Source organism: Sorex araneus, chromosome 1 (genome assembly GCF_027595985.1).
Source record: "Sorex araneus isolate mSorAra2 chromosome 1, mSorAra2.pri, whole genome shotgun sequence".
Lineage (NCBI taxonomy): Eukaryota > Metazoa > Chordata > Mammalia > Eulipotyphla > Soricidae > Sorex > Sorex araneus.
This window is the reverse complement of record NC_073302.1, coordinates 451593221-451619653: the sequence shown is the minus strand read 5'-3', so window position 1 is coordinate 451619653 and position 26433 is coordinate 451593221. Positions and strand designations below refer to the sequence as shown.

At 56.0% G+C, this 26433-nt stretch overlaps 1 protein-coding gene across 2 annotated transcripts in view; it reads right to left on the bottom strand.

Annotated features, from left to right (window-relative positions):
* The window catches only part of RBM33 (RNA binding motif protein 33), a 61363-nt gene that overhangs the window by 5419 nt on the left and 29511 nt on the right, over window positions 1–26433 (bottom strand). For both annotated transcript variants that reach the window (XM_055124643.1, XM_055124647.1), the window contains exons 8-14: window positions 25992–26262; window positions 25522–25580; window positions 17056–17188; window positions 16640–16977; window positions 10093–10392; window positions 8470–8757; window positions 4139–4744 (exon numbers count right to left, since the gene is read on the bottom strand). In XM_055124643.1, the coding sequence (XP_054980618.1) occupies window positions 4139–4744; window positions 8470–8757; window positions 10093–10392; window positions 16640–16977; window positions 17056–17188; window positions 25522–25580; window positions 25992–26262 (1995 nt within the window). The remainder of the gene's footprint in view (window positions 1–4138; window positions 4745–8469; window positions 8758–10092; window positions 10393–16639; window positions 16978–17055; window positions 17189–25521; window positions 25581–25991; window positions 26263–26433) is intronic.

The following is a 26433-nucleotide window of genomic DNA, read 5'->3' as shown; positions in this document are numbered from 1 at the left end:
ATAACAAATGGTTTAAATATATAGATAAAAATGCCCATTGATACTGCCGAGGCGTCCTGCATTCTGACAGATCAAATCTTATTTCCATCCTGAAAGCCCGTGAAGAAGTGGTATCACTGACGTGCATTCGCTAGTGAGCAAATTGATTAATCCCTCCCTATAGAAATCTCAACTCTTGATTAGGCCTATCAGACGCTAAGCGGCATTATTCTGGAGTGACAACACTTGACAAATTCCCAAACCATTTTTCTCAGCCTTTGTGGCCCTGCTAGCTTGTATTAACCCTGATGAAAAATTAATTTTCCTTATCTCTGTCTAAACCCCAAAATCCAAATCCGCCAAACTGGCAACTCTCTCTGCAAAGGTATTATGAAGCCCTCGGAAAGATTAATTGCGTGTCTTCAGGTGACATTAAATTAATTTCTGGGCTCGTGACAGACATCTGATGCTCGGGGCTGCGGACAGATAACATTGTCAGACGCCCAGAGGACAGTGTGGGGTCTGGGGGCAGCGCCTGGAACCTGCGCCTCAGAGCCAGGCAACAGGCCGGCGCCTCTGGGCCCTGCCCCTCCTCCAGCCTGGACCACCAGCACCGGGCACGGCCCGTGGGGCCCGTCTGACACGCACTGTGGCCCTTCTGAGCTGCGGCCCACAGCAGACAGAACCCACCAGCTCAGGCGGGTCAGCTCCCGCCTCCTCCCCGGAAGGAAAGAAGCCCACGGAGCTGCCTCATGCTTGGCTCGTCCGGCCACCACCTGAGCAGGAGGGGCCACGGGGCCACTTCAGCGGGAACCCAGGCAGTGCGGCGGGGAAGGGCCGAGGTGCGCCACGTCCACCAGAGAACACACCGCATCAGCCCTAGGCTGGACGCTCCAAGGGCCTGAAGCGTCCTCTTTGGATTCTGGAACTAGGTCCTTCCAAGGAGCTGAGGCCCGGAGGGCAGGACGGTGAAGAGGGCGCTGGTCTTGCACGTGGCTGACTGGGTTCAGTCCCCAGCACCCCAGAGCCAGATAATGCCTCAAAAACTAAGCAAGGGGCCAGAGCGACAGCACAGGGAGTAGGGCCTGTACTGGCGAACTTGGTTGGCCTGGCACACAGATGACCCGGGTTCAATCCCCTGCACCCATATGGTTCCAAGCATCACCAGGTGTGACCCCTGAGTGCAGAGCAGGAGTAAGCCCCCAGTATGGCCAGGTGTGACCCCAAAAGGAAAACAACCCACCCCCCAAAAAAACCTAAACCAAAAACATTGCTTTCTGAGAAATGAGCAGGTAAGGCGTTCTCCGTATTTCACCTCGAAAAGGAAGTCTGACCAAACAGGGCACCTCACTGAACAGTATGTGCGAAGGCAAATGGGATTCCGGCAACGTCTGCCAACACCCAACATCCTGAAGCCACTGCTTCTGTTATCTTGCCCGACAAACCTGGACAATACAGTGGCGGGTGGGGGGGATGACATGCACTCACAGAGGTCTGCACTGGCCCCTAACACGGTGGAACTAAAACTTTTTGGGGGGGAGGGGAACGGCAGCCAGCAGGTACTCCGGGAGCCTTCGGGGTGGGGACATGTCCACTGCTCGGCCGCTGAGCACCTCCTGGCCGGCCCTGTACGGACTGTGGGGCTGTTCAGAGACGCGGCAGGTACGCCCGCCCACCCCCGCCACAGAACCAAGGGCAGGTCACGTGACTCGGAGCGTCCATCTCTCAGCAACCCCACCCATCCCACAACAGCCCAGCACTCAGCGCGTGAGAACCCGGCGGCCTCCGTGCCAGGGCGCGCTGGACAGGCCACACCCGCACGGGGCAGCCTCTGGGGGCTCTCCTCTGCTGCCCACCCGCTGGTGATGAACACCAGCGTGCAGAGCCGAATCCCAGTCGGGCTAAGACGAGGGGACCCAGGACACGGGCCAGACAGGGCTGCTCGTGCCACAGTCAGTGAGGGCGGGAGGGGAGATGCGGACGGAAGGCACCACGGGGCCCCAGAGCAGAACAGGACAGGAGCAAGACCCTTGCAGCCCTGCCGGACTTCTGGTTCTGCCACCCCCCAGGGCTGCCCGGAGTGCCGCCTTCGGGGACAGCAGAGGTCAAGAGGGGCGAGGAGCCTCTCGGAGCTCTCACTCCCCAATTTCACAGGGCTGACTGCAAGTGTCGGCTCTTTAAACGGCCCTTTTCCAGGCCAGCCTGGCACAGGAGCTGCTGGGCGCCAAGACAGAGCTGCAGCCCTTTCTTCCCTGGACCAGCACGCCGACTGTCTGGGGACCCAGGGTGGGGGCGTGGGCCCCCGGCGCAGGCTGTGGACCACACAGAGTGCTCAGGGGTGCTCGGAGCTGCCAGCAGGTCACCCTGTCCCAGCGGGGCGAGTGCATCAGCCCTCCTAGTACCCCAAATTCACCGCTGTGCCTCTGGCCAGACCAACAACTCAGGACCAAGCTTCCCGAGAAATTAAACGGCCAAAAGTGAGGTATGTGGGAGCCACACCTCAAACCACCTCCAGCTCAGCCATACCAGCTCATTTACCAGCCCTGCTTCAGAGCCCCGTAAATAAATCTCGAAAGAGATTAAAAGCTGCAGTCAATCTCAGACCCATGCCAGGCTGAGATAAATCAGAGGGGGTCAGGTGAGCCTGGTGCCCGCCCAAACAGAGTGCCCGGCAGTCACTCGCTCCCAAATTCCAAATTGCCGCTATGCCCCTGACTGGACTCCACCACCTCGTGACAGACCTCACGGGGACAGTAACCTGCTGAGAATTTGGGTATGCAGGCTTGTGACGGAGATCTCCAGCCTTTCTCTGGGTCGTGATGGGCTACTTCCCCCCATTCCCTATACTCCTGGAAGCACTGGCAGTCACCCCCACGAACCAACTCCAGCGCCACCATGTAAGCTCTACTAACTACGGGGCAGTGACCCATAAATCAATCTTAAAAGAGATCAAAAGCCACAGTTAATCCTGGACCCACACAAAGCTTAACAGACTGGGGTAAACTGAAGTCAGCGGGTCAGCCTGGTGCCCACCCAAGCAAACCCCGGCAGCCACTTGCTTCCACAGTCCAAAATCACTGCCATGGCCCCAGCTGGACTCCACAGTCTTGGGGTGAACCTCACTGAGATCATCAATCTGCTGATGAAGGTTTTGAGACTGAAATCTCCAGACATTCTTGGGGTCGGGATGGGCTACCTCCCTGTGCCCCCAGAAGCCCAGGCAATCACATCCACACCCCAAAGCTGCCACCTAGTTTAACCAAAAAAAAAAAAGAAAAAAAAGAAAGAAAAAGGCTACGAGCTTCCCAATAAAAATACTGAGCACCCTGAACGAGCATGATGAACTCCTGGTATTGCAAACCATAATGCAGGAAAGGAGAGAAAGAAGAAAGGTGCTTGCCAGAGGCGGGGGAGGGGCACACGAGGGGGGAGGGTGCTGTAGGGGATGGTGGTAGGGAAACGGAGGACACCAGTGGCAGGACATGGACACCAGTGAAGAAACGGTGTTGGACCACTGTACGGCTGAAACCCGACCATGAGCAGCTTTGTGACGATGCACCTAACGGAAAGAGGGACAGGCAAGGGGGAACAGTAGGGCCCCCTGCCCCATGCCGTGCCACCGTGCCATAGCAGCCCACGGTCCTGGAACGCACACCAGGGCCAGGTGAGCCACCAGAACGGATGCCAGCACCCCATGTAGTGGGCAGAAGCGCTGAGCACGTCAGACTCGGCCAGCTGCCCCGCAGCCCAGCACGTCTCTGCGTCCAGCACTGGTGGCTTTGGCCGTTCCTGGGGTTGCCCGAGAGCCTGTGTGTCTTCCTCGCCCCACGGCGTCTCGGGCTGGCTACCCGACACTGGCCTCACCGCCGCCTACCCTGCAGCTCCGAGGGCTCCTGCTCCTGGCAGTGCAGGGGCCAGGCGGGAAGGCGGAGGCAGAGACAGGCCCTGGGGTCGCCCCGTGCGCGCCCACAGCTGCCGCTTGCTCTCACGGGAAGAGGCGTGTCTGTTTGGGGGGTGCTGGGCGCTGGCACTTGTTTTCTACAACGTCCCACCCAGTCTCAGTGGGGCCGAGCCCGGCCAAGCCCCAGGCTTTCCAGCAAGGTGGGGGCGGGCGGGGACGGCAGCTGACCCCTCGGCTCCCAGCGCCCGTGTGACTTACCCCTCCGGACAGCTTGATGACCCTGACTTTGGAACCGACGTGGGGCCCGTCCCCGCCGCCACTGTTGGCCCGGTGCATGACAGTCCTCTTGGTGCCGGGTTTGCTGTCCGGGGGCCGGCCCTGGAGGGGCGGGCCCTCCCCCTCGGCGGGCTTGGCCGGGGGGACCCTGTGCTGGGCGGGGCTCAGGGGGGGGACTCGGGCGGGCCGCACGTGCTTGAGCGGCTTCGCCGGCGGTCCCTGCAGCGGTGCGGGAGCCCCGGGCGGCGCGGAGGGCGGGGGCCGGGGCTGGGCGCCGGGGCCCTCGGGGGCCTTCACGAGGAGTCTGTTCTTCACATTCTGCCTGAGCGGGGCGCCCGGGAAGGGCAGGAGGGGGCTCCCGTTGGGGGGGGAGGGCACTGCGGCCGCCGGCTCCTCCTGCTCCGCGGGCGCGGGCGCGGGGCCCAGCTGCTGCTGCTGCTGCGCCAGGCGCTCCAGCAGCTCCTTCTTGCGGGCGCCGGCCTGCTGCTGCCGCCGCAGCTCCTTCTGCTTCAGGATCTCCTCGCGCAGGCGCTTCTGCTCCTCGATCTTCAGGCGGTACAGCCGAGTCTCCTCGTCCTCCTCTGGAAACTGGGCGAGAGAGCACAGTTCAGCAAGGGCGAGGCCGGGCCAGCAGGCCAGGGGCGGAGCCACACCCTGCCCCACGGGCCTGTCCCTGCACGGAGAGATGCTGCCACTCTCTCCCCACTCTCAAACAGCGCCGCCCGGTTCCAAGGCGCAGAAAGGCCGCGCCCACACACGCTTCCTCCGACGGACCAACAAAGGCGCAGCAGAGATGACCTGGAAGGGCCTGATTAGAACTATTGATTTTTCGTACAGAATTTTCAGCCTGATCTCAAACTCATTTATCACAGAATAACTGGCTCTAACAAACAGCCCCAGCCAATGCCTGTGACCTTGAACTCAGCCCCTCCCCTCAGACTCCGGAGGCCCAGGGCAACACTGGAATAGCAATGGCGCAGGAGACAGGGCTGAGGCAGGGCTGAGGCAGGGCTGAGGCAGGCCTGCGGCAGGCCCTCCGAGAGCATCCAGAAGCTTGGTGCAAGCCCAGTGCCTCCAAGACCACCACCTGGAGACCACCCAAAGCGCTCCATCACGAGCATGTAGAGCCTCGCCAGGGCTGTCCGAGGGGCGGCTCAGAGCCATAGTACAGCAGGGAGGGCGTCTGCCCTGCAGAGACTTGACCGGTCTGATCCCTGGAATCCCATATGGTCCCCCAAGCCCACCAGGAATGATCCCTGAGCACAGAACCGGAAGCCTAGAGTACCGCCAGGTGGCCCCAAAACAAAACCAAAACTGTAAAAGGTGGCCCAGTGGGCGAGCATCAGGCACCATGTGGACACAGACCATGTGAGCTGACCCCCCCGCCCGCACAGCGGTCCTGGTGGCACAACAGGGCCTGGCCCCAGGTCACTGTGACTGGGTCAGGTGCGGCGGCCGGCCGGGGCCTCCTCCAGCCCTCCAGGACTGAGCTGGTGTCCCAGGCCTGCGAGCCTTCAGCAGCCCTCTGTCCGGTCTGTCATCTAGAGGCAACGCCTCTAGCAATGGAAGCAACGAGTCCAGCAGGAACAGCCCCGTCAGAACAGTGACGTGGACAGGGCCAGAGGCCAGGGGGCAGAGACAGTCAGCAAAGAGCAGAAGCACATGCCCAGGGCTGAGCCCTCTGCAGCTCTCTCCGTCGGTGGGCCTGACAACACACCACGCGGACCTGAGCAGAGCAAGCCCGGTCTGAATTCTAGGGCCCCGTGACCCCCGCTGCCCACCGCACGGACCGTCAAAAGGAAAGCCCCTGCACTCCTGCGCCGGCCACGGCCACTCACACAGAGCACGCCTCCCTCAGAAAGGCAGGGAAGGTGTTCTGGCCAGTCACGGCAGACAGAGCCAGTGCCAGCTGGTATCTGTAACTGAGAGCAGGACAGTCTACACCGGTACGACAGGGTCTCTCTGGGCCTGAGCCGGATGCCCAGCACGGCACCCCCACATCTGCGGACCCCGCCACTGGCCCCTCAGAACAGGACGGCGCGCTGCAATCCGAGGGACGGAGCCTCTGACCATGCCTTACCGCTCCCCGGGAGCACGGCCGCAGTGGAGCGGAGAGCTCGGCAGAGCTCAGACCCACACCCTCATCGCAAAAGGGCGACTGGCCGTACAGTGTGCGGCTGGAGCAGCACCACGGCGAGGAGGCGCTTGCCTTGCATGTGGCGGCCCAGACAGTCTCCTGAGCACCAGCAAGACTCCTGAGAGCAGAGCCACAAGGAGCGCCTGAGCATCGCTGGGTGGCCCCAAAACAAAAGCCAAACAAAATCCTAAAACAACATAAAAAAAACTAGCATTATTCTATTCCTAAAATTCTGTGAGCAACCTAGATATAGAGCAAAGCAACAAGCCCGTCCACCTCCCATCTCTCTGGACAGGGCCACTGGGCCAGACCCAACAGTTCCTGGGCGAGGCGGGTGGCTAAGGTCAGTCTCGGCTTTGGGCACACTGGAGCGTCAGTGCGTGCAGAGCGGACAGTGTCCCATCTTCAGCACCTCAGTGCCGTAACAAGGCACAGAGATGGATCCATGTGGCTTGAAGCTGGCTAACCAGACACCACAGGCCTCCCAGGCCGACCTCAATTTCGGAGTAATGAGGACAGCGCCAAAGGCCTGGAGGTAAGAACTGTCTCACGGCTGAGAGAGGAGCAGAGTCGGCTGACCCTGTAGTCTCTCTGAGCTCTCACTGACCCTGTGAAAAGACTGTCTGGGCTCTCAGTGACTTATCCTGTCGGCAGATCGTCTGGGCTCTCACTGACTGACTCTGTGGGGCAGACTGTCTGGGCTCTCACTGACTGACTCTGTGGGGCAGACTGTCTGGGCTCTCACTGACTCTGTTGGGGAGATTGTCTGGGCTCTCACTGACTGACTCGGTGGGGGAGACTGGGCTCTCACTGACTGACTCAGTGGGGGAGACTGTCTGGGCTCTCACTGACTGACTCTGTGGGGGAGACTGTCTGGGCTCTCACTGACTGACTCAGTGGGGGAGACTGTCTGGGCTCTCACTGACTGACTCTGTGGGGGAGACTGTCTGGGCTCTCACTGACTGACTGTGGGGGAGACTGTCTGGGCTCTCACTGACTGACTATGTGGGGCAGACTGTCTGGGCTCTCACTGACTCTGTTGGGGAGATTGTCTGGGCTCTCACTGACTGACTCGGTGGGGGAGACTGGGCTCTCACTGACTGACTGTGGGGGAGACTGTCTGGGCTCCCACTGACTGACTCTGTGGGGGAGACAGTCTGGGCTCTCACTGACTGACTCTGGGGGAGACAGTCTGGGCTCTCACTGACTGACTCTTTGGGGAGACTGTCTGGGCTCTCACTGACTGACTCTGTGGGGGAGACTGTCTGGGCTCCCACTGACTGACTCTGTGGGGGAGACTGTCTGGGCTCCCACTGACTGACTCTGTGGGGCAGACTGTCTGGGCTCTCACTGACTCTGTTGGGGAGATTGTCTGGGCTCTCACTGACTGACTCGGTGGGGGAGACTGGGCTCTCACTGACTGACTCAGTGGGGGAGACTGTCTGGGCTCTCACTGACTGACTCTGTGGGGGAGACTGGGCTCTCACTGACTGACTCTGTGGGGGAGACTGTCTGGGCTCTCACTGACTGACTCTGTGGGGGAGACTGTCTGGGCTCTCACTGACTGACTCGGTGGGGGAGACTGGGCTCTCACTGACTGTGGGGGAGACTGTCTGGGCTCCCACTGACTGACTCTGTGGGGCAGACTGTCTGGGCTCTCACTGACTCTGTTGGGGAGACTGTCTGGGCTCTCACTGACTGACTCGGTGGGGGAGACTGGGCTCTCACTGACTGACTCAGTGGGGGAGACTGTCTGGGCTCTCACTGACTGACTCTGTGGGGGAGACTGGGCTCTCACTGACTGACTCTGTGGGGGAGACTGGGCTCTTACTGACTGACTCTGTGGGGGAGACTGTCTGGGCTCTCACTGACTGACTCAGTGGGGGAGACTGTCTGGGCTCTCACTGACTGATGGGCTCTCACTGACTGGCTGTGGGGGAAACAGTCTGGGCTCTCACTGATCCTTGCGGGGGTCACTCTCTGGCTCTACTGACCCTGTAGGGAGACTGTCTGGGCACTCATACCCTACTCAGAATTTTTTGGGCTCTCATTTACCCTTGTGGAGGGACTGTCTGGGCTCTCGCTGGCACCCGGGAGCACTGTGGGAAGCGGCTGCTGAGCACTGCAGAGCCACAGGCTGCAGGAAATGGTGTGGCAGCCCCAAGGCACCTCCTACCTCCAGTTCTGCCTTTGTTTCTCCCTTTGACTGCACCCCGGGGCTCGCCGGCTGGCTCCTCACGTCTGTCTTCCCCTGGGTGCTTCTGGTCCCCACCGCTGGCCTAGCGGGTGGGGACGTGCTGGCAGCAGCCTTTCCTGGGGTGGCGGAGGTGGCCGAGCAGCGGCTGGCACTCATCTCCAGGACGTGCGACGGGGCGATGGGCAGTTCGCGGAGGTTGCTGTTGCGGGGCGCGGTGGGCGGCATCTGCTGCAGGGGCCGTTTGCTCAGATTCTGGGCCGTGGAATTCTACCGCGCGCGGGAAGAACAAGCGGGTTACAACCGGAACTGCGCACACCTGCGACGAAGAGGCTCTCCAAAGGGCAGGTGACGGCATGCCAGGAAGCCACCAGCACTCGGACCAGGACCACGTTCCAGCCGCGGCTGTCTCCAGAGAAACCCCGTGCCCAGCTCTGCACATAAGCCCTCTCCCTGCCCGCTGGGCCCGGGGGCGCCTGCCCATCAGACCTGACTCAGCAGTGTGGCCCGAGGACATTCTTGTCCACAACCCCCAGGCGTGAAGACGGGGGTGTCTGTGTGTGACTCTAGCAGACGGTGTGTTGTGTGTGTCACTCCAATAAAGTGTGTGAGAGAGACTCCAGTAGGTGATATGTATGCATGACTCTAGTTAACAGGGGTGTGTATGTGTGACTCCAGTAAATATGTGTGTGCAGCTGTGCATCTCCAGGAGGTGGTGTGTGTGGGTGTATGTGTCCCTCCAGCTGACAGCATTTGTGGGGGAGTGGAGGTGACTCTGTCTCAGTATTGAAGGCCACAAAGCCCCAAGGAGCACCCGGTCACCCAGGCACCTTCCCAGGTCTAGGGGTCCCTGATCCTTGATGCTCCGGAAAGCAGCAGGAAACATCGGGGGTGGGACCCACGGAAGAGTGAAGCACAGCAGGCAAGCATCTGCCTTGCACACGCCCAACCCAGGTTGGATCCAGGCACCCCACAAGTTCTGGGCGTAGTCAGGAGTGTGCCCTGAATACAGCTGCGTGTGTGCCCGCGGTGATGACAAGAAACAGCAACAAAAGCCACCCGCACCCCCAAGGCTTGCAGAGAACTCGGCAGGGCTCAGGGCAGGCAGGGAGCACGGCTTCCCCGCACAGCCACATACACGGCCTCGCGGTGGTGGAGTCCAGCCGCCGACTGTCTCAGAGGAATGGGCTCTGGGAGACAGCGAGGCCACACTGTGACCCAGGCCGTGGACCAGGCCGCATGGCACAGCTGCACACAGAGGCGACTCCCAAGTTCCTCCAACTGTCTCTTCACTCAGGGCCCGCCCGGAGGGAAATCAGGGCAGTGAAACAGAAGCCACTGGCAAACGTGGACAGCCGTCCCCTAGGAGTAGCTGACCACCACCTCCAGGCACAAGGGTCCACTGTCAACGTTTTCTTGTCAATGAGGTTCATTTCCCAGCGCTTATTCTTTTTTCAGCTTCTGGCCATGCCCAGAGGTGCTCGGGGACCGAACCCAGGTTGGCTCTGTGCCAGGCCCGCGCCTCCCCTGGCCCCTCTCTGGCCCTGGCCCTGGCCTCAGCAGGCATCCCTCCCCGGTGCCCGCCCGCGCCCGGCTGGCACTCACGTGTCTCAGCCCCTGCCGCGGAGGGCACTGCGTGCGGCTGCTGCTGGCCTGCGGCGGTGGCGTCTGCAGGTGCGGCCGGAAGGGAGGCTGCGCCATGGGCAGGAGAGGCGGGGGCGGCACCGAGAGCTGGTGCTGGTGCTGGTGTGGCTGCGGTGCATGGGGCGGCGGGTGTGGCGGGGGCTGGAGCTGTGGCGGCGGCTGCAGCTGATGCTGCGGAGGCGGCGGGTGCTGGGGCGGCGGCTGGAGCTGAGGCTGCGGCTGCGGCTGGTGGGGGGGAGGCAGTGGGGGGTGCAGGGGCCCCTTCGTGCCAGAGAGAGAGACCAGAGCCTATGAGCGTTCATCCCGGGGCTCGTGGGTGTCAGGTCTGAGCCCAGAGCCAGGGGCAGCGCCCAGAGGGAAACTCTCAGGGGCAGGGAGATGTCGCATGACGCGACGCTGCCAGCCCAAAGCAGCTGCTCTGAACGCCTCTGTGCCTTCAATTCCCCGGCTGCTCAACAGCAAGGGTCTCTTGGGAGGCGGGGCCTTAGGAGAGCACGGAGGGGGGTGCTCGTGGCCAACCTGGGTCCAATCCCCAAGCACCGCCAGGAGTGACTCCTGAGCCCAGAGACAGGCATCAACCCTGACCATCACCACGTAGGGCCTCAACAAGCCAAACAGAACCACCTCCCCTAAGGAAGTAGCTCGTGACGCAAACAGCAGCGCCCAGGACAGGGAAAGTGGGAGAGCAACAATGCGCAGAGGACCCAGGGCTGTGTGGAGCCGGCGGGGCTGGGTGGGGCGGCAGGAGGAGGGGCGGCAGGAGGAGGGGCGGCCAGGAGCATCGTGCTTCTCTTTCCCTTTGTCAATACTTTCAACTGTTCCAACACCCTAGAAACTGTTCTGGCTGTATATCGCTGTGCCGAGTATGTCTTGGGTCCTACACGCCACACATCACTGCCTCACACCAGCACCGGGGGCGGCAGGATCACTCGGGCCCTGGTGGCCTCACACCCCCGCGCGGGAATGGGCAGATGCTATGGAAGACAAGACTTTTCCGCCCGAGGCCCTCAACACTAGTCCTCAGGCAGGAGTGTTGGTGTACAACATCCCATAATCTCAGGCCTAGCTAGGCTTGGATGTAAACATTGTTTTTCTGTTACTGTTACTCTAACTGACTACACCTCAGGTTGTATAACTAACTTTGATACTGTTTCCGTTGACTAAGTTAATTTGCATATTCTGCCTATGTGGCTGAATATCATTGGTTAGAACATCAAGCTGGTTAATAAAAGGGGCTGAACAGGCCGCTCTCGGGCAAGCCACAGCACACCTCTGGAGACAGTTTATGATCCTCCCAGAAAAGTATTTCTTTCCTGTGCTTATCTTAAATGCCTCAGACTGTCTAACCAAACCTTACTGCAACATATGGAACCCAACATGGGGCTCAAAGATAAAGGCCCAGTATGGAAGAAACAGAGAAAGAGAGAGATAAAGAGAAAGAAAGAGGGGCTGGAATGATAGCACAGCGGGTAGGGCGTTTGCCTTGCACGCGGCCGACCCGGGTTCAAATCCCAGCATCCCATATGGTCCCCTGAGCACCGCCAGGGGTGATTCCTGAGTGCATGAGCCAGGAGTGACCCCTGTGCATTGCTGGGTGTGACCCAAAAAGCAAAAAAAAAAAAAAAAAGAGAAAGAAAGAAAGAAAGAAAGAAAGAAAGAAAGAAAGAAAGAAAGGAAGGAAGGAAGGAAGGAAGGAAGAAAGGAAGAGAGAGAGAAAGAAAGGAAGAAAGGAAGGGACAAAAAAGAAAGGGAATAAAGAAACAGATAGAAAGAGAAAAGAAAGAAAGAAAGAAAGAAAGAAAGAAAGAAAGAAAGAAAGAAAGAAAGAAAGAAAGAAAGAAAGAAAGAGAAAGAAAGAAAAAGGGAGAGAGAAAGAGAAAGAAATATAGATAGAAAGGAAGAAATGAAGGAAGAAAGGAAGAAGAAAAAGAGAAAGAAAGGGAATAAAGAAATATGAAAAAAAGAAAGAAACTGAGAAAGAAATATAGATAGAAAGAAAGGAAGTAAAGAAATAGGAAGGAAGAAGAAAAAGAAAGGGAATAAAGAAATATAGACAGGGGCTGGAGCGACAGCACAGCGGGTAGGGCGTTTGCCTTGCACGCCGCCGACCCGGGTTCGAATCCCAGCATCCCATAGGGTCCCCTGAACACCGCCAGGAGTAATTCCTGAGTGTAGAACCAGGAGTAACCCCTGTGCATCGCCGGGTGTGACCCAAAAAGCAAAAAAAAAAAAATATAGACAGAAGAAAAAGAAAGGGAGAAAGGAGAAACAAGAAATATAGATAGAAAGGAAGTCAAGAAATGGTAAGGAAGAAGAAAAAGAGAAAAAAGGAAATAAAGAAATACAGATAGAAAGAAAGAAGAAAAAGGGAATAAATGTAGATAGAAAGGAAGAAGGAAAAGAGAAAGAAAATAAATATAGATAGAAGGGAATAAAAGAGATATAGATAGAAAGGAAGAAAAAGAAAAAGAAAGGGAGAAAGAAATATAGATAGAAAGGGAAAAGAAAAAGAGAAAGGGAATAAAGATAGGAAGAAAGAAAATGAAAGAGAGAGAAAGAAAGAAAGAAAGAAAGAAAGAAAGAAAGAAAGAAAGAAAGAAAGAAAGAAAGAAAGAAAGAAGGAAAGAAAGAAGGAAAGGAAAGGAGAAAGGGAGAAAAAGATAAAGAATAAATAAAGGAAGAGAGCAATGGGTAATTCTGTAGCATCACAGCAGGTGCCTATGCTGACACCCTGAACTCTAGCAAAAGCAGCTGGTCTGCCTTTAAAGGAACAGTTAAAGCTACGCCCCCTTGAGAGGTAAAAAGGTACTGTCATTGGTTTAAGCAAAAAGATAGAGAACAATTTAATTTAAAACTATGGGAAAAAGTAGGGGAAAAGCTGCGGCATGCACAAGTTTTCAAAGCAACTTACAGAGAAACTCCTGTGTTAGAGGAGAAGAGTGGGGAAGAATCTTTGATTCAGCCTAAATTTTGTGCTAAGCCAACAGCATCTATATTATCTGGTGATTCATATCAAACTGATGATTCACCTGCCCGGTCTGAGTCTGACAAGACACAGAGAATTCGGTTTTAAAAGAGGCTGTAATGGGGCTGGAGAGATAGCACAGCGGGTAGGGCGTTTGCCTTACACGCGGCCGACCCGGGTTCAAATCCCAGCATCCCATATGGTCCCCTGAGCACGGCCAGGGGTAATTCCTGAGTGCAGAGCCAGGAGTAACCCCTGTGCATCGCCAGGTGTGACCCAAAAAGAAAAAAAAAATAAATAAATAAATAAAAAAATAAAAGAGGCTGTAAACGCCCAAGAGTTGAGAAAAGTTAATAAAAAATTAGATAAATTAACTTAGTCAACGGAAACAGTATCAAAGTCAGTTACATAACTGGAAGTATAGTCCGTTCAAGTAACAGTAACAGAAAAACAATGTTTACATCCAAGCCTAGCTAGGCCTGAGATTATGGGATGTTGTACACCAACATTCTTTTCTTTTCTTCTCCTCTCTTCTCTTTGGACCCAATTTTAACAAGCAGGAGACAGGCTAATTGGACTGAGAACGGGGGATAATCCCAATCGGCCGACAGGGAATTTTTACCCTGGGGACTGCCCTTCTTTTCTCTGTCCATCAGTTTTTCTTCCCTGGTTCTTGGAGGGTCAGATCGATCAATCAGGTATGTATGAATGCACATGCATGTGATTTTGTTGTCTTTCTGTATGTCTGTCTGTGTTAAGTGTTTAAATGTTAAAGTCAGATTGAAATCAGAAGTGGAAATCTTTGTAACTGGGCAAACAGTCCCATCACAAAGGTTAGTAATAAGTACTCCAAAAAAATTTTTAAAGTTTGAGTGTTTTTTGGAGCTTATTAAGAGTTATAAAATTAGAGCATGAAACCAAGGTGAAAACTGTTAAAGATTGGTATGAAAGGTCCATGATTTTCTGTATTGCAAGCTATAATGCCCAAAGGTAGAAAGAGAGTATGGGGAATATTGTCTGCCATAGAGGCAGGGGGAGGGTGGGAAAGGGGGGTTATACCTGGGATATTGGTGGTGGGTAATGTGCCCGGTGGAGGGATGGGTGTTTGATCATTGTGAGATTGTAACCCAAACATGAAAGCTTGTAACTATCTCACGGTGATTGAATAAAATTTAAAAAACTTAAAAAATAGTGGCTGGAGCAATAACACAGCGGGTAGGGCGTTTGCCTTGCACGCAGCTGACCCGGGTTCGATCCCCGGCATCCCATATGGTCCCCCAAGCACTGCCAGGAGTAATTCCTGAGTGCAAAGCCAGGAGTAACCCCTGAGCATGCTGGGTGTGACCTAAAAAAGGAAAAAAAAAAAAAAAAAAGAAAACTTAAAAAATAAATAAATAAAAGCAAAAAATAAATAAAAGGTCATGATTTAAAATATCTAAAGTATAAGAACTATTAAAATTAATTAAAAAGATGTTTTCCTCATGCTTTGTAAAAATGGTACAAGTTTGTTATGTTAGTACATTTTTCTCTCTAAATATTTATATTATAATTTTTTGTTTGCATCTGTATTGTATTGAGTTGTTAAAAAGAGAATTGAGAGGGGGCAGGAGCGATAGCACAGCGGGTAGGGCGTTTGCCTTGCATGCGGCCGACCAGGGTTCGATCCCCGGCATCCCATATGGTCCCCCAAGCACCGCCAGGAGTAATTCCTGAGTGCAAAAGCCAGGAGTAACCCCTGAGCATCGCTGGGTGTGACCCAAAAAGCAAAAAAAAAAAAAAAAAAAGAGAGAATTGAGAGGCTGGAGCAATAGTACAGCGGGGAGGGCGTTTGCCTTGCACGTGGCCGACCCAAGTTCAATTCCCAGCATCCCATATGGTCCTCTGAGCACTACCAGGGGTGATTCCTGAGTGCAGAGCCAGAAGTAACCCCTGTGTATTGCCCGGTGTGACCCAAAAAGCAGAAAAAAAAAAAAAGAGAATTGAAATAATTGTATATAAAAATAATTTCAAAAGGTGCTGGTTTAAGTTCAAAGCGTAAGTTTTAAGAGATAACAGGTTTATTATATAAGACTGGATGATATTTCATGCATATTTTATCGGAACATCTATGAAGTCTGAGAAGGAGGAAGTTTCTAAGTTTACTCATGGATGCCGATGATTCTTCTTTGTTGATGAGAGAAGAATCTGACAACGGGAGCGATTCGGCAGTTACTGATTGTGGAAAAACCTGGACTGTGAAGTTCATCCAGAAATGGATGTTGTTTTTGTTTAGACTAATTGGTCTTCATTGACAAATGTCTCTGAACAAGGTCTGGAACTGAAATATTACTTAATGTGTGTAAACTCTGTATATGTAAATTCTGTATTGTAAAATGAAAAATAATTTCTATAGAATAAGGTTAGATATTCTTAAGATTTTCTTGAGGTATTACTGGAAAGATTTGTGAAAATGTTTGTATTGTTTGTTACTGGTCATTTTAAACAAGAAAGGGGGAAATGTTGGTGTACAACATCCCATAATCTCAGGCCTAGCTAGGCTTGGATGTAAACATTGTTTTTCTGTTACTGTTACTTGAAGGGACTATACTTCCATTATGTAACTGACTTTGATACTGTTTCCGTTGACTAAGTTAATTTGCATATTCTGCCTATGTGGCTGAATATCATTGGTTAGAACATCAAGCTGGTTAATAAAAGGGGCTGAACAGGCCGCTCTCGGGCAAGCCACAGCACACCTCTGGAGACAGTTTATGATCCTCCCAGAAAAGTATTTCTTTCCTGTGCTTATCTTAAATGCCTCAGACTGTCTAACCAAACCTTACTGCAACCTATACTGCTACAGGAGTGAGGGCTGGGCAGTGAACAATGCCAGTGACGGGAGGAACCAGTGGACAGCAAGGCCGTCTCCCTGCACACCAAGCTCTTTCCACCGTCTACTGCAGGAGACAAGGCGGCAGAGAGCTCTCTCCTCAGCCGGCCCTATGGGACGTGTGATGAGGGTCACAACATGATCAGTCGCAGTGAGGGTAAACAGGTGGTCAGAGAGACCAATGTGACCAGGGGCATGATGGGGAAAATGCACAGAGTGACCAATGTGACTAAGGACATAATAGGATAAACAGTGACCAATGTGACCGGGGAAACAGAGTGACCGATGTGACGGGGGGCATGACGGGGGAAACAGAGTGACTGATGTGACGGAGGGCATGACGGGGGAAACAGAGTGACCGATGTGACCGGGGGCATGACCGGGGAAACAGAGTGACCGATGTGACCAGGGGCATGACGGGGAAAACAGAGTGACCGATGTGACTGGGGGCATGACAGGGGGAAATGCACGGAGTGTCCTGATGTGATCAGCAGCAGGTGGAGGGCTCCACGCAGTGCTCAGGGACCTCCAGGCTCTCCTGGCCCCTTCCCGAGACGCCCTGGCTGTTGCCGGGGCCGGACCGGGGTTGGGTATGTGAGCTCTCTCTGGAGTCGTCTCCCACTGCCTCCCGGGGCCTCCCGACACAGACCAACAGCCGGCGTGCCCGTGCGTACCTGCAGGCTGGGCTGTGCGTGCGCGGGCAGGAAGGGCTGTCCAGGGCCGGGCAGGAAGGGCTGTCTGGGCGGGATGAAGGGCCTGGTGGCGGCGGAGCTGGGCTGGCTGTAATGGAGGAGCCCCACGGGGCCTGGCGGCTGCAGCGCAGGCCTCACGGGCCTCTCCCGGGGGAACACGGGCTGCTGGCCCTGCTGGCTGAAGGCGGGGCCGGGCTGCGTGAAGGGCAAGGGAGTGGGCGAGGGCACCGGGTGGTTGCTGCCGAGGAGCGTGGGGGGCGGGGGCGGCGGGCTGCGCTGCTCCAGGAAGAGGTGGCTCGGGAACCGGGGCTCGCCTGAAACTGAAGAGGAGCACAGGGCGTCAGGCAGAGCCGGGCACTCCGGGCCCAGACGTCAGGGCCCCCGGCACCTCCGCTTACCTCCCAGGAAGAAAGGGTCCCGGTCCTGGGGGGGCGGGGGCGCTCTCCACTGGTCCTGCAGAGGCAGTCTTGGGGGCTGGGGGAAGCTGGAGGGTCCAGGGCCGGGGCTGTGCTGCGGGAACTCTGGGGGTCCCTAGAGAGAAACAGGTGCAGAGGCTGAAGTCAGGGCGAGTCCCCAGACCCCTGAGGGGTATCCCCGATGCCTCCCCGCCTCCCCGCGCTCGCCGGGTGTCAGGGCACACGGGACGGGGCGCCGAGAGTCGCCGCTCGTTCTGCTGCCGTGGACGTGCCCTGCTGTGTGCGCAGCTCCTCAGCCCCACCCGCCTCATGACCAGCTTCTCTCCCAAGCCACACTCCTGCAGGGTGTGGGCGGGCGGGCTGACCTTGCCCAGGTTCGCACCCGGCACCTCCCTCTCTCCTGACAGGCCCTCCGGGAGAAAGGCAGGCAGGACTGACACAGGGACGGAAGACGCCCCAGAGCAGAGCCCCAGAGGTGCCAGCCTTCCCCCTGGGAGGGGGCGCCCCAAGCCCACAGAGGCAACGCTGGCCCCGGGGACCCCGCGGATCCAGAGCAGGTGCGGAGCGCAGGGCTGCGCCGGGGTCTGGGCGGGCTGCAGACGCCGGCCACACTGGGCGGAAGGTGGGTGCCGGGCTGGGGAACCCCCGAGCCCAGAGTCGGCCCACTGTGGCCTGCCCAGCACACGGGGCCACGCAGACCGCCCTGGGGCCTAAAACCAAGCGTGTGAGCTGCGGGCACTAACAGGATGTGAATCACAGGCCTGGCTGCCGGCCCTGCCAGGGTTCCAACGAGCACTGAGCCAAGAGCACCCACACTGCGGGCCGCAGAGAGAGCGAATGGCTGAGTTCCTCACAAAAACCAAAATTCCTGTAAGAGTCGATACCTCACTTACAGTGTTCAGTACCAATGTAATTCTGTCTTCCTGGAGAAAAGGCTACTCTAATCCTTTCAAGTAAGTGCTCTATTTTGCTCTTCTTTATATTCATTTAACAGTCTGAGGTAAGAAATTATTCTCTCTCATAATTCTCATACAAATTGTCCTTTCACTTTTCTGCATCCCTTGTTAATTATGTGATGTTATCTGTATTAATCCTATTCAGGAAGAACTGATAACTTCAGTTACAAAAAAAAGGGATGAGAACTTTGCATAAATTGCTTAGCACAAAGTTAATCATATAATGCCAAGAATAAAAGGGCGCTAAGAGCTATTCTGTGAGTTATCAGCTCCCCTGAGAGGGTCAGCCGGCACGTTTCATGAGGCTAATTGAATACGTGCACGATGTCGGGCGCCACCCGTCTTTCCACGAGCCCCGCTGCCCGCCCCGCATGCTCCTCTAATCTCACTTCCAGCGCAAAAGCCAGTCCACACCACCAACACCTAGGTTAATCCTCATGATCCGGGTTAAATGCCAGGGAAGAGCCACACGTGACCCTCAGTCCCGCCAGTCGGCTAGTCCCTGCGCCCCAAGGGTGCTCTGCCTCTCGTATCCCTCCACACGCTGCTCCAGAAGGGACTTCCAGCTGATGGGCATGCACCCGCTGTGAGAATCACTTCACAACCGGAAGAGACGCCACAGACCCGACCACACTACCGTGTGTGTGCATGCACATGTGTCCACAGACCCGACCACACTGAGCGTTGCTGTGTCTGTGTGTGTGCACGCACGTGCAGCTTGCATGCAGAAGGGTTGGGATCTGTTCCGGACACTACAGCCCTGAGCAGCCCTCAGTGGTCCCCAAATAGCTGGCTTGACTGCAAACTGCCCCCCACCCGAGTGAACACGGCGCTGCAGAGAGGTGCAGCCCCTGGCGGGCCCGCTGGAGCGATGAGGAACCACCTTTCACTCGATGCGAGCTCCGTGTCCCTGGCCCTCCTGACATCCTTCCTGCCAAGCAGGGCCGCAGGGTGGAGCCGGCTCTGAGGGACAGCGGAGCCACAGAGGCCTGCCGGGATGACAGAAAGGGAGGAGGGCACCTGCCCGCCAGCACTGTCCCTCACCGTGGCGGTGCCCACCAGCGACACAACATCCCCTTCCCTCCAGATAAGGAGATCAGCGTGCCAGCCAGAATTCAGGGCCCGTGGACAAGTGTCCCCACCGACCTGAACAGACACGGCTGGGGAGCGCCTGTGCACGCGCTGACCAACCCCTGCCCCAGACACAGCACAGCATGGCCACCAAGAAGAGGGGCGAGGGGATGACAAAGGACACCACAGGTCACTCAGCGTGAGTGGAAGGACGCCTGAACAGGGGAGGGTGCTCTCTCCAAGGGCTCCAAGGGGGACAAGAGGGGAAGGCGTTTGCCTCACACAGCTGACCCGCCTTCAGCTGATCCGCAGCCCCACCTGTGTCTCCCGAGCCCCCCCGGAGGGACTCTGAGCACCACCAGATGTGACCCCAGAAAACAGAACGACAAAAGCCTCTGAACAGACCCATGACTCTCCAGGGGCCACTGATTTTTTTCACCTTTTTTTTCCCTTTTTTGGGTCACACCTGGCAATGCACAGGGGTTACCCCTGGCTCTGCACTCAGGAAATTACCCCTGGCGGTGCTCAGGGGACTATATGGGGTGCTGGGAATCGAACCTGGGTTGGCTGCGTGCAAGGCAAACGCCCTCCCCACTGTGCTCTCGCTCCAGCGCCGCCACTGATTTTTAAGTCACAGTGGTGGCTCCTCCCTCCAAAGAGGCTCCCAAAATCTAAATAAATGAGGTGAATCACAGCAAATAAAACCTCTTCAAACTACAAACCGTTGGGGCAAATAGCAAAAGGTGCTCATTCTGACAGCCAAAGCAGTGGACAAGACTTGGCAATGCACCCAGCCACGCGCCCACCCACTGCCCAGCATGACAGTGGCACCGGAGACAGGTGACAAGGCTGCGCCACTGGACGCACCCTCAGAGGACACGAGAGGAGTGGACACAGCGACACAGGCCCAACGGCCTCCTGGAAGAACAGAGGAGCGGACACAGCGACACAGGCCCAGCACGCAGCTGTCCATCTGTGCGCCCTGACCAGTCACGCCCTTTCCTCGGGGCACCCATGAGGAAAGCCCTCGGCCCTGCCCCCAGCAGGACGGCAGGTCCTGTGAGCCGCCTGCACCGTGCAGATGGCTGCACTGATGTGATTCGACCTGATGGTATGATATGCACGGCAATCAAGACTAATCAGAAGCCCGCGGGCAAACGGGGGCGGCTGGGCATCACGTCACCCACATTCCAAGCTGCATCTCCTCGCAAGCCTGACACCGTGACAGCCGGAAGGGCCCGTCCCCAAGTGCCTGCTCCTCCTTGTGAGTGCTAGGAAACGCCCATCATCCGCCCCACTGTGAGTGCTGCTGATTCCGAGACGCGGCAGGCTCGCTGGGCAGGGGAGTACTCCGGCTCTCGCTGCAGCAGCGCAGGCGCTGCTGGGAAGGAACTGCGACTAGCCACAGCAGGCGCGCCCAGCAACGGTCTGCATCGAGGCCGTGGGAAGCCCGGTCAGAGGGGTCAGTCCCCAGCACCCGAGACGGTCTAGTGCCAACTGTCTCTCAAAGAGGAGCAAGTCCGGCCTGAAAGAGTGGTGGCCGCTGGTCACGGGTGTTTTGCTTCATTCAAACAAGGTCGCTGAGCAATGGCCTAGCTCTGGGGCCGAGGCCTTTTGCCCCCTGAGTGACCTGGTGTTCACACAACAATTGTGCTGAACCTCAGAAGCTACGTTCTAAAAAAATCCTTAGTCAACAGGCTAATGCTCCTTTTCAGGGGGGAAACTTCAAAAACAATAAGTATCTGACCAGAAAAATGACTTAGGACTAAGACTTAGAAGCGTTTCGTCAAAGCGCAAACACCAGCGAGGCTGTGAGGCCGGGCAGAGCAACAGCCATGGAGAGCAGCCTCCCGCCCAGATGCTCGGAACGGCCCCGGGCCGCGAGCTGGCAGGCAGCTGGAGCTGGTGGGCACCCCCGGAGTCGAGGGGCACCTGCCCGCTCCCCGAAACAGCTGCTCTGACTCACCTCTTCTCAATCTGGCAGACTGAAGGAAAAGGAGCAGAGGGCTGAGAGAAATGCGTGACGGTTCCCAGAAAGCACCTGACCACACGGGCGGGCGCTCGCTGGAACGGAAACTCCAGCGAGACAAACACACACAACAGCCCGTAAAGTGAAGTTCAAGCTACGTGGCTCAAGTTCCCCAGGCAGGCCCTGGCCAGCCCCAGGGGCTGAAGGGAGAGCCTGGCCTGGAGACAGGCCCCCACCCACACCCTGAGCTCTGCGGACTCCACCTGTGAAGATGCGCACGGAAAGAAACGCAGAGTCTAGAACACAGGAGTTCAACTTCGGCCTTCGTTTGGTTTTGCTCTTGGGGCATACCGGCAGTGCTCAGGTGTCACTCCAGGTGGGGCTCAGGGGACAATATGAGACGCCGGGGATCAAACCCGGGTCAGCTACAAGCAAGGCTAGTGCCCTTCCTGCCGTACTACCATTCTGCCCTCAACTTCAGTCTTAAACTTTTTTTAAAAACTTCAAATAATCGTAGAAAAAATCATGTTCTTTCTTAAAGAGTTTTCTGCAGAAGTCATTCATTCGTTCTGGGGGTCCCCCAAGAGGCTTCCACAGCTCGTGGCCAGCTAGGCCAGCGGTCAGTGCTGCACCAGGCTGGATACCGCCGTGCGACAGTGGGCGTAGGGCCAGCCACGGCTCGACACCATAACCCCTGTGCTCTCCAGTCCTCTGCGTGAACTTAAATTTGAAACTGGGGGAGGGGGGTGCAGAGCAACAGCGCAGTGGGTGGGGCATCTGCTTGCACGTGATCAAACTGGGTTCAATCGCTGGCACCCCATGGGTCTCCTGAGTCCCACCATGAGCACAGAGCCAGGAGGAAGCCCTGAGCACTGCCGGGTGGCACAGAAACAAAAACAAATTGGATACCTGGTACCACGTGCACACATACTAGCTCAGAATGAAAGATTTCTCCAATTATCATAGCTTCTAAGACAGTATTAAATAAAATTTGGGGCTGGAGTGATGGCACAGCAGGTAGGGCACCCGGCAGACAGGAGTTCAATTCCCAGCATCCCATATGGTCCCCTGAGCACTACCAGGAGTAATTCCTGAGTGCAAAGCAGGAGTAATCCCTGAGCATAGCTGGGTGTGACTCAAAAAGAAAATAAATAAATAAATAAAATTTGCTGCAGTTAGGCAAGAACAAAAATGCCTCAGAAAACAGCAACTACAAGCCAAGTTCCATGCTGGGCAATGCGGTGACATGTGGCAACTCCATGACTTACTTTCAGGCTGATTTTCATCACAAAATGTGCATGTCACTACTGAGGAAATTCCCAGAAACCTCTCTGAGAACAAGAGAACGAAGACTGACAACACTCACCCCTTCCTATACCACACTTTTAGGCAGGGCTCCCGGGAAGCAGCGACACGTCATCCCTGAACCCCCTCACCATCCCTGATCCCCCTGATCCCCCTCACCATCCCTGATCCCCTCACCATCCCTGATCCCCTCACCATCCCTGATCCCCCTGATCCCCTCACCATCCCTGATCCCCCTGATCCCCCTGACCATCCCTGAGCCCCCTCACCCATTTTTTTTTATTTAATTTTTTTTTTATTTCTAAACATTTTTTTTTTTAATAAAAAAAGGTTTTACTCCCCAGGAGCAAATAAATCATTTTGAACTACTGATAAACACTGCTGCAGTGAAAAGAAAGATGGCTACATGTATGCAATAGCACAAATTCAGTGTAGGAACAGCTGTGTCGACAATTAGAGATAAAAATCATTTATCCACTCCCCCTTTCCCCACAAACCAAACCAAGAGGATTCCCATAGGGAAAATGTCTAACTCAAAAGCTCCTCCCTCAGACACAGGGGTGCGGTCTCTCCGCAGAGGGGGTGGAGCTGCCGGCCCTGCGCTGCGCTGCGCTCTCAGCACCCCAGGAACCGCGGGCAAGACGTGGCATGCAGCCTCAGGCCAGCTCCGAGCCCCAATGTGAGGACAGTCCCGTCCCCCCCACTTCCTGCTGGTGACCTGGGGCCTCGGGCCTCTCACCCTGGCCCCCAGCTCTTCTGAGGCCATCGCCCTTCACTCCAGTGCCACCGAGAGCCAGCCCCTTACCCTCCTTGATCCCCCTGACGTGGTCACCCATCCTGAGACCCCTCGCCCCCCCTCACCATCGCTGGGCCCCCGAGCACAGCCAGGTGTCACCCTGGAACCAAACAAGGCAGAAAGAACCAAAGTCCCCACCTGCCCATTTCCTGAGGCCAGCCTGCCACCAGGCGCGACACTCGCACTTCAAACCAGCCCAAAACGAAGCCTGCCACTGCCCTTAGGGAACCAGAAACGTTCTTCCATTATGCGCCTGTAACATCCTCACTGTCATGAGGCAACAGATAAGACTCAGTATCAGCACAATTGAAAACTACACACAGGGCCAGAGCAACCAGGGGATGAGGGGATGGGGGGCATGCCTTATGAGGCCACGAGCCTCTGACGCTCTCTGGGGTCCCCCAAGTTCCGCCAGGAGTCAGCCCGGAGCATCGAGGCCACAAGCTGTGGCCCACCAAGAGAAAAGAAATTCACAAGCAGAGGAAAACTCCAATAACTACTCTAGCTCTGAGATGTATCACACGCAGCTGGCAGACTCGGACACTGTCACTGGACACAGGCACCTCCCACCTCGGCAGCTAGGAAGGATCGCTGACTCAATCAAGCATCTTGGGGGAGGGGAACGGACCCCCACGGGACCATGGCGACTCAGAGAGAAGAGCCTGGAACTGAGAATTGTGCTCCAGCTAATTTTTTTAAACACAAATATTTTAGAACTTGGTTAAGTCATTTAAAAAAATGTTCTATCATAATAAGGAGAAATTACAACAGTAAGAAAACTACACAATTCACAAAGTAACTACAAGCTAAAGCAAATACGCTGAAGTATAAATTCAATATAAAATTAATTTTGTTTGTTTTTTTTAGTTTTTGGTTTTTGGGTCACACCTGGCAATGCACAGGGGTTACTCCTGGCTTTGCACTCAGGAATTACTCCTGGCGGTACTCGGGGGACCATATTGGATGCTGGGAATCAAACCCAGGTCGGCTGCGTGTAAGGCAAACGCCTTACCCACTATGCTATCGCTCCAGCCCCCATGAAATTAATTTTGAATAATCTTTCCATGAATATAACCTTCATGACATCTGACTAATCATCCCTTAAAATCCTTTTACTAATTGTATACAGATGGGAGCTTCTGAATTCTTAAAGTAAAGGGACCAACAGGCCACACAGACGTTCCTGGACCAAGCCCCTGACGTGAGCAGCACAGCTGTTTCAGCCGCTCACCCCAAGACCTTAGCTCTAACGCCTACAGCGCAGAGACAAACAGACTAAATGGAGATTCCCTACGTTTAATGCCTGGCACCAACCACAAATTTTTTTTTTTTTTTTTGGGTTTTTGGGTCACACCTGGCGATGCACAGGGGTTACTCCTGGCTCTGCACTCAGGAATTACCCCTGGCTGTGCTCAGGGGACCATATGGGATGCTGGGATTTGAACCCGGGTCGGCCGCGTGCAAGGCAAACGCCCTACCCGCTGTGCTATCTCTCCAGCCCCACCAACCACAAATTTGATGGAAACTAATTTTATGGTTCTGGTTCATCTTTCAGCTTACAAAAGGGCATGTCCTCACTGATTAAGACTATAAATTATAATTTGAACCAAAAACTCAAATAACATTTAAAGGAATACAGTTTTTAAACGACCCTAGGTACAATATGTCAAAGAACAAGTAAAGAATGCAGCTGGGCAGGAGGCGTGGGGGGGGGGGGTCACAGGCAAGGCCGACAGCACAGCGGGGAGGGCGTTTGCCTTACACACAGCTGACCCAGGTTCAATCCCCGCCCATCCCATAGGGTCCACTAAGCCCCTAGGAGTGATTCCTAAGCACAGTGCAAGGAGTAAGCCGTGAACCCCGCCAGGTGTGCCCCGCCTCAGCCCCCCTGAAGTGTGAGAGAGAGAGAGAGAGAGAGAGAGAGAGAGAGAGAGTGAGTGTGTGTGTGTGCGCACGCACACACTTGCATACAAGACCAAACTTTGTCTCAACTATAAACTTACTGGTTCATTAAGACTCTGGAGGTGTTTTGGGGAAAACAAGACTCATTCGTACTCCACGCAATTCCACACCCACAGTTCATACACACAAACTCCCTCCCCGCCCCTTTCATAAAGCAAGGCTCTTTCTCACTTAAGACGGGAATAAAAATTCACACTCTTTAAAAGGCATTCCACTGATCATCCTCAATCAACAATTTCACAGTGAAGTGCAATTATTTCTATTCTCCAGAATCCACTGGTCTGAAGCTCTGAGCAAACACGTTCCACCCCGCGCCAGCCGGAACAGCTCCCGTCTGCCAGGGCTCCCCGTGCTCACCCCTCCAGAAGCAGGGGACGGCGGCTACTCACGGGGAACCTCTGGGGGCCCACGGCGGGTCTCGGCTGGCTCGGGATGGGCAGCAAGGGCACTGCAAGGAAAAGACTCCAGTTAGTCCGGTGATGCAGACGCCGGCTCAGCAGCCCGCGCTGCTGGGGAAGGGAGCCCAAGGCTGAGAGCGGCAGCACGGGTCTAGATCCCACCGGGGTGGCGGACAGCTACGGTGAACGGAAGGAACAGAGGAACCCTCTTATAAAAACATACTAAAGCGTGGGCTGGGACGCAAGGTCAGTGGAGCGGGCCAAGCGAGGACCTGGCACCATGGGCCCACTGCCCCGCCGACGGCTGGCGGCAACAGAACCCTGTGCCGGCCACCTCTCTCTCCAGCAGGAAGCAGCCGCGAGAGCGGAACCGGCCCGTCTCGGGGCAGTGGGCTCCCCTCGCCTGCAGCAGTACGGGCATCAGACGCTGTACGGCAGCCCCCGGAGCCCGAGGGACGCACCTTGCACCGGCGTCACCACGGCCCCTTTGAAGTGCGGGTTGATGTGGATGTTCTTGGGCTGCTGTGGGGTCACGGGGGGAGGGGTCATCATCACCCGCGGGGCGTCCATCTGGGGCGGCAGGTGCAGAGCCTGTGGCGGGGAGGGCAGGTGCGGGTGCTGCAGCGGGAGCAGTGGCGGCTGCTGGAACAGGCTCCGGATCGGCTGCTGTGGCGGCGGCGGGGGCGGCTGTGGCGGTGGCTGTGGTGGAGGGATCAGCCTCGGCGAGTGCGCCTGAAAGCAGACACGGACAGGCTCGGGCAGTGCTCCCACCAGCTCCTGCGCTGCCCCCGCCAGCCCCGTGGAGGCTCTCTGGCCCGGGGAGCCGCAGGCCGGGGGAGGGCGGGGAGGAAGAAGGCACCCCCAGGGCGGGGGGAGGACGCCGAGGGGCTCTCAGAGAGCACT